At 47.9% G+C, this 8,131-nt stretch overlaps 1 protein-coding gene across 3 annotated transcripts in view; it reads left to right on the top strand.

The window, feature by feature from the left end:
- The first annotated feature begins 5,735 nt into the window (after nucleotides 1–5,735).
- Nucleotides 5,736–8,131, top strand: part of LOC119271301 — a 4,900-nt gene continuing 2,504 nt past the window's right edge. For 2 of the 3 annotated variants that reach the window (XR_005134475.1, XM_037553187.1), the window contains exons 1-3: nucleotides 5,736–6,140; nucleotides 6,364–6,460; nucleotides 7,318–7,569. Coding sequence is in view for 1 of the 3 variants with exons in the window: in XM_037553187.1 (XP_037409084.1) it covers nucleotides 6,034–6,140; nucleotides 6,364–6,460; nucleotides 7,318–7,569 (456 nt within the window). In the remaining 2 variants the exon portion in view is untranslated. Of the gene's footprint in view, nucleotides 6,141–6,363; nucleotides 6,623–7,317; nucleotides 7,570–8,131 lie in introns of all 3 variants that reach the window. The other variant, XR_005134476.1, reaches the window with a different exon arrangement.

The raw sequence follows: 8,131 nt of genomic DNA, 5'->3' as shown, positions 1-8,131 counted from the left end.
GAGGCAGATTTGCATCCCTGACTTCGCTGCCTTCGGCCTGCTCTTGAGGAGCAGGGTTAGTGCGCGTGTTGACCATCCTAGGTAGACAAGACAATGATTTAGTCAGGATGATAAAATTCCGACATAGGATATAAAATGTAAGGAATAACTCGAAATGCAAGATGATCATCCGTATGACATGGTAAATACAGAAACTGCTTCTTTATTCCATCGTCATACACACCATACAGGGTTTAGTACAAGACCAAACAAAGTACTATTACGGTGAAAGGAGGATTACATCTCATCGGAGGCATCCCAAGCTCCTATACATTATTTTTCTACACCTCCGGAAAGAGTACAAACTAGGTCATATCCCACGAGTCACGCGGGACGATAGACGACACAGCTAGTGCGAACTAGTGATACTACCACTAACTCAGACCGATCCGTAGTAGTCCTCATAGAAGTCACCTCCATAGCCTGGAAGCTCAACATGATCATTCGGAAACAGACGATCTCGCGGAGCTTGTGGACCATAGGGGCTAGGATGAGGTCGTGGACCAACAGACGGTGGCCTGCGGGGACCGCGAGGTGGGGTGATGCCTCCTACATCACGCCAACCCATCACGTCTGGCAGAGCAGATCTCACAGGATAGAGATCGCGCATATCCGAATATCCAGCTTGCACCGCCGGTGCGAACCGAGTCAATGTGGCCCAGTGGTCAGCACGGGTATTGAAGAGCTCTAACCTCAAGGCCCGATTTTCACGGTCCTTATCCTCGAGCATCTCAGCAGTGGTGCGAGTCCGTGAATCCTCCTGGGTGGGGTCAGCATAGATAGCCTGGAGATACCCTTGTGCTCCTGGAAGTGATCCTGGCATATACCGGAAATCAGAGTCCCGAAATAGTCCAGATCTGACTCGCATGATGGTCATCATAGAGTAGGCGGCGTCCTGCACAGCCATCTCAATAGTAACCCCGAGTCCATAGGAGCAGTGAAGGGGCTCGGTGGACCCAGGATAAGATGGAAATATCCTGACAGTGCAGAGATACTGGCTTTGATTAAAGTCTCGGAATTGCTCTTCGACCGTGTACTCAGGATACCAATGGTATCCAGCCTCAGTCATTACCCTGACCAACATGGCAGTATGGCCGGGTACATCTAGGCATCGAGTCAGGCGAACCACTTGATTGAGGTCGCGAGTGGCCATCTGAAAGCACAATCATAATGCAAAGGCATTAGAATTTCTAGCAAAATTTCGGCAGCATAACAGCTGTAAATGCTCAAGAAGGATTTTGAGACATTTGACAAAGGATTTCATACTCAACATCATCATATCAAAGTTCTGAATCCATCCTAACAACATAACGTGGTAGTAGAACTGAACTAGGCTTGTATCCATCAACCCTATAAGGTACTACTGATTAGTAACACGTGATCCTGATAGAGAGAATAGATCCTAATTCCTTAACCCCCGGTGGAAGAATAGACTGACTCAGATCAGAATGTCATAAGATAAAGGAGTAAAAAGAGCCTTACGTTCCACCCACAAACAATTCCCCTACATATAACTAAAGAATTTCTAGACTCAACATCGACCAGTTTGGCTTGGAGAACCTACAGGCAGTCCGGCTCTGATACCAACGCTGTCAGGACCCCGACTCGATGTCACATCGATCTAGCCGGTAACACCTCATATCACTTTGCGGCCTCACGCACGGTATCCCCACGGGTGTCGCCTTACCTTTGCCCGGGACCGTTTGCGCCTTTTGGCTCACGTATATGATAGTGTCGCTAGCATCCATATGATAAGGAGCCCGGGCTGACATGACTAGTCGTAAAACCAAAGTGGCACAGACTTACAGGGACAGGCATCCATGACCCAGCTTCGAACGTGTCGGTCATCAGCAAGTGGGTCCGGGCTGTAGCACTGGGCTAGCAGGACTCCGGTAAACCGGGCTGTAGCGGGCTAACAGGACTCCGGTACTCAATGCGTGACATTTCCCCGAAGGGACAGACACAGGAACGAAGAAGGACACATGCCGGCCAGCCTAAGTGTTCCAGAGCAGTAGCAAGCTACCATGGCTCAGCGGTAACACTAGGAGACATTTCCCGGTAAGAGAGGCTACTAAAGATGAACAACTAGATAGTCAGATCCCACACATACCAAGCATTTCAATCATACACACAATATGCTCGATATGTGCAAATACAACGAAGCATCACAACATGACTCTACGACACAAGTACTTTATTTAAGGCTCAGGGAGCCATACATAACATACACAAAGGTACGGGTCTCACGACCCAGCATTCAAGTCATACAGTCATACAAACCAGCAGCGGAAGTAACTTGTCCGAGTACAGACAACTAGTAAAATAAAAGAGGCTTGGAAAGCCTAGCTATACTACATGGTCCTTCACAAGCTCAGGGTCACCACCTGGGCCTTTAGCCTACTCGTTGATGTCAACGTCTACATAGAACCCATCAGAAGGGGTTGCAGCGTCTTTTGAAAAAGTGTAAATTATAGCAACATGAGTACAAAGGTACTCAGCAAGACTTACATCAGATCCTACATACATGCATACTATCAAGAAGGGTTGGTGGAGTTATTGCAGCAAGCCAGCTTTGACTCTTGGCTAGACTATCCTACGATACTTCAACTTGAAATGGTTTTGCGCACACGAGTCCACTACTCACCACTTCAATACACTACCGAGGATCCGCCTCCGTCTTCCTACGGAGGAGCCATCCTCGGCACTCACACTTATCTTGAGGCTTTTAGTAGTTTCCATTTACTTGTCTATGAACTGTATAGGCAACCAAGTAGTCCTTTACCGCGGACGCGGCTATTCGAATAGATCATGTTAACCCTGCAGGGGTGTACTTCTTCATACACGCTCTCACCACTTACCGTCGTTTACACGACATGTACTCGGCAACCTTCAAGCGGAAGCCCAATGTGGGTGTCGGCCACGACCTACCTAATCACCTAAGCCTCCAGTCCAGGTTTATCGCCTATTCAGGTTCCACCCGCAGGGAGTCCGACCGAGGTTTCCCATACGGCCCCGAACGATGTGAACAGGGTTCCCGAGATACCTAACGGGTATTCGGTACACCCGGCCACGTACCTACCGCATCACAGCCCACCCCTACGGTCAGCGCTGTCCACGGCCTCCAGTAGGCTACAAACACCAGAAACTACTTGCAACTCCTGGACGGAGAACTAGGGTGAATAAGAAGCCGAGAGGGTCCATTGGTTTCGGTCCCAATGCATGGTAGTAGCTGATTCTTAAATCACACATACAGATCTCAGTGCTTAAGGTCGGCTTCAATGAAACAACCCACCATGTACTCCTACATGGCCTCTCATCGATACCTTTACCAAATCGTGTTCACCACACCACTCTCATTACCGACATAATCATTTCACTCTAGCCCATCACCCAGATGAACCAGACCTGACACGACTCTAAGCATAGCAGGCATAGCAAGGTAGGAACAACACATACATATGGCTCAATCAACTCCTACACATGCTAGTGGGTTTCATCTAGTTACTGTGGCAATGACAGGTTATGCAGAGGAAATGGGTTCAACTACCGTAGCACACAGCAGTTTGAATCGCGTTGTCTTAATGCAGTAAAAGAGAGCAGGAGCGAGAACATGGGATTGTATCGATATGATCAAATGGTTGGTTGCTTGCCTGATGGTTCGATGCACTGATACGGTTCCTCGTTAGGGTAATCACGGTACTCCTCGGAGGCAGAACCTGTCGCAAAGGACACCGATACACAACCATCACCAAACAATGTGCAACAATATGATGCATGCATGAAACATGGCAATATGAGTGTGTTGGGCTAATGCAACTAAAACCAGAAGGGTTTGAACCAATTTGAATCAAAGATTCAAATTTCAAACTCAAACATGGCCTTTTAAAGTGCTTTTCCTTGTTCTGCATTAAACATCAATTTAACTTGTTTGATCATGCATGAAAATAGTACAGATGGATAGATTGGATTTTTCTGATCATTTTTCATATATAATTTGTCTGATTTGGAGTTACAGAATAAAAGTTATGAATTTTTGAAGTTTAAATTATAATCTGGAATTTCCTGATTTAATTTAAATCCAGAAATATATATATTGCGTCAGCATTGAGTAAGCATGACGTCAGCAGTCAACTGGGCTGGTCCGGGTCAAACCTGACGTGTGGGGCCCACACGTCAGTGACAGGGGGGTTAAACAGGGGTTAATTTAATCCTAATTAGAAGTTAGTGGCGCTGGGCCCACTGTCAGTGTCAGGGGGGGTTAATTAAGCGGTGATTAGCACTAAGCTAATCACCTGACGGGTCGGGCCCACATGGCAGGGCTCAGGCGACGGGCTCGCCGCCGGCGACCTCTGGACGCGGCGGAGTCCGCGCCACAGGCCACGGGGACGGCGTCTGAGAGCACCGGGGCGTAGCCCGGGCTCGTCCGCATCCAGGGGAGCAGACGGGAAGCCGCGGGGATGCCGGAGCTCGCCGGAGCAAAGCTCGGGGCGGCGGCCGGAGTTCGGCTTCGAGCGAAAATGGGCTGCGGGGCACGGGGAGGCCACCTGAGGGGCTCGGCGGCACCCTCGTGGCACTGGGAGCGCGAAGGGATGCTCGGTTTGGGCGGAGGCGGGCCGAGACGGCGACGGCGACATGGACGGCGGCGAGAGGCTTCGGCCGTGGTGGGGAGCGGCGCTACGGCACGGGAACGAGGGGGAGAAGAGAGGGGAAACAGGGAGATGCTCACGGCGATCACGCAGAGCAGCACAGCGGGGTCGGGGAAGACCTGGTGACGGCGAATCGACGGCGGCGGACGGCGGAGCCCGAGGAGGAAGACGATGGCGATGGCGGCGATGGAGGCCGTCCGGAGGTGCGTGGCTCGACGAGGAGGTAGCCGACGACGTGGCGGAGCTCGTGGACTGCTCAGATGCTCTCGAGGGGCGCGGTGGCTACGTCTACGGCGAGCGGTGGCGTCGGTGGTGTTCGGCCGTGAGAGAGAGAGAAACAGAGGAGAGGACGAGGGCGAGGGGGAGTGCGAGGAGGTCGGGGTGGCTGCGTGGCGTCGTCCGGGGCATCGAGGGCGACGAGAAGGGCGCCAGGCAGGCAGGGAGGGAGGTGGCGTGGCGCGGTGGCGCGCGCGCGCGCCGGGCACGCTCCCCTCCCTCTGTCGAGGACGAAGACGACAAAGGAGGGGGTGGCCTGGGCCGCCTGCTGGCTGGGCCGGCCTGCTGCTGCTGGGCCAGAGGCGCCAGGTAAGAGGCCCAGGTAAGGTTCCCCTTCTTTTATTTATTTTTGTTTTCTAATTTCTGACATTTGTTTTGATTTAAATAAAATATTAAATCATTTTATTACGTTATGCCAATTTTTGCAGGAGCTAGATATATTATTCCAGAGCTCCCCAACAGGTGGCATAATTTTTGGACATATATTAATATATATAACTAATATATTTCCAATGCAAATATTTATGCATTAATTCCAAATGCCCAAAATAAATACCTATGAGCTCTTAAAATATTGGTTTGATTTTTATCTCTGTCCAATATTTTCAGAGAGCAACATGAGCATTTTCTTGGACCCTTTTGGAGAAATTTTTATTTCGGTCATTTTCAAAAATGATTCTGAGGGTTTCACAAATCCCCATTTCAAGTTTCTGACGAAAGAGTAAACATGATGCAACACTCTAATGCATGACTAGCTAGGGTGTGACAGCCTTCCTCGCTGAGTCCGCGGCCGAAATCCACGCCGGGAGAAGAGGTATCTATCCCTCCGACGCCTTCCTCTCCCTCAAGCCTCGACCTCGCCGGCATCCCTCCTCCCGTTCCAAGTCCAGGAGACGCATGGGGACGGCGGCGGTGGCGAGGCGTCTCGCGCGCACGGACACCCCCACCCTACGCCTGCTCGTGCGCGCTGCCCTGCGAGGTTTAGGCATCGCGCCTGCTGCGCTCCCCTGTGGCGATGATGTGGCTTACTGCTGCCATACGGCGCCTCATCGAGGAGTAGAGCAGCTGCCCCATGCTAGACAAGATCCTCCAGATCCTCTCCACCCAGCCGCCATCATTGCAGGAGGACTTTAACGAGTGGTCACCAAGAAGCTTCCCCAAATCCTACAAGAGGCTCAGGTAAGAATACATACGTACATTAACCTCAATATCTACTTGATTAATTCAGTTATCACACTTTCCTTTTGAACCAATATATGCACTTTCAGTTGAGGACACTCATCTTGCTAATTAAATTGTGTGAAAATCTTACATGGGCAGTTTAATTGTGTGATTGCTGAGTGGTCCAGTGAGTAGTGCTTCTATAAGCAAGGGAATGATAGAATGATGCACGATTCTGCAGGTTAGACGAGCCGCTGACAAAGACACACCTCTATTCTGAATTTTTACATGCGAAGATGGACCATCAGCCACGGAATATGTTGGCTAACCTCTCGCAGGTTGCTAACAATTTTTTTCTTATTGTCATCTTGGTAATTGACATTGGTGGTATTGTCTTTTAGTTCAACAGAAAGTTGTTCAAGTGAAAATTCAGAGGAACATGTGGAACAAAAGACATGGTATAAAAAGGAAAGGAAAGACTAAACAGTACAATGATGCAGGTTCAGGTTTCATATGTTGTCTTCGCTGCCTCATGAATATGCTAGCATGGTTGTCTTCTAGATTATGCACATGTCTTTGTTTGCCATATACTGTCAACGCATTGTGTAGTATGTACTAATTCTAGGGAGACCGATCTCATATTGTCACTCTTAAAAATTAGTATTTGTAAGTTTTTGTGTGGTTTTAGCACCTCAGTTAAGAAATAAATATTAGCCTTCTCTAAAGAGGTTTGTTGCCTTGATTTTTATAACTCTATTAATTTATGTTAATCTCCTTGCATAGAACTTATGTTGCATTACTCTCCCATTGCTGTCAGTGGCCCTCTCACAAGAGATTGTTGTAAATACTCAATATGTGTTTGATGTCAAACAATATCCAATCTACTACATGGTGTCTCAGTCTCAAGTTCATAATTTCTGCATCATTTGAATTGTATACAACAAGATACAGAAGCAGTAGGTCTCCAGCCAGCACAAAAATGCAGACTTGATCTATTTCTGTTTGTTAATACATCTACTACAACCTACAAGTGACCCTAGCTAAGAAAACAAAATCAAGGACTGGTGTACTTCTGACATTATTTCTTATTAGTATCAAATTAGAATAACATTGATGGAACATATTCTTTTTCTCTCCTTGCTTGAGTTAATGGAGTACAGTATTGCATTTTTTTGAGATGATCTGCTCGATGCAGGTTTGGAGCCGACCAAGGAAGTCACAGTTTAAGAGCTCGAGGAGGGGTGTGTGGAGGTTACCGGCGCCAGTGGCTGCACTGCTGGTCTTCATCGCCTGTTTCGGTCAGATCCAGTCGGACCTATCCTATGGGTTCTCCACCGCTTCACTCTGCTTCATGTGCATCTGGGCGGAGAAGATGACCCGACCTGCCTGGTCGCTCAACACTGCCTCCCTGCCCCTGTTGTTCGCCAGCCACACTCTCCCTTATGCGGTAATGAATCTCAAGAAATGCCCTTTCCTTTACAGAACATCAAACCTACTTTTTTGTTTGATGTTGGTGCATGTCCTGCCTGATATGTGTGTTGGGCTGCTGCTGTGCGATTGCTGGTTGTGTTGCTACTTGTGTCAATGATTATTTTGCTAAAGTATGTGGGACGACAGCGCTTCTGTCTTTTGGTGGAATCCTTTTCCTTCTAATTTAATTACCTGAGAAAAAATTCTATATTTTCTTAATTTCCTTTCTCTGTTGTTTTCATGGCTGACTATTTGAAGTTCTCTGTTCACTCAAGTGGTTCTTGCCTGAGGGAAGAAATTTTCCATTGTTAAACAGAATCATTTACTTACAATGATTGTTGTACAATTTTTCTGTTGTTATATGGAATTATTTACTTACAATTATTTATGGGTCCTTGGAGTTGTTTGGTTGCATTGTATATAAATGACACTCCCAGCAAATTTTTTATGTTCATCTAATAATGGAAAAGATTCATACCTTTGATTTTGTAGGAGCGATTTTATTGCTCGAGTAAAATATGTGTTTACCAAAGAACATG

This window comes from Triticum dicoccoides, chromosome 3A (genome assembly GCF_002162155.2).
Source record: "Triticum dicoccoides isolate Atlit2015 ecotype Zavitan chromosome 3A, WEW_v2.0, whole genome shotgun sequence".
Classification (NCBI taxonomy): domain Eukaryota; kingdom Viridiplantae; phylum Streptophyta; class Magnoliopsida; order Poales; family Poaceae; genus Triticum; species Triticum dicoccoides.
The sequence above is the reverse complement of the archived record's forward strand: the minus strand, read 5'-3'. Positions and strand labels throughout refer to the sequence as shown.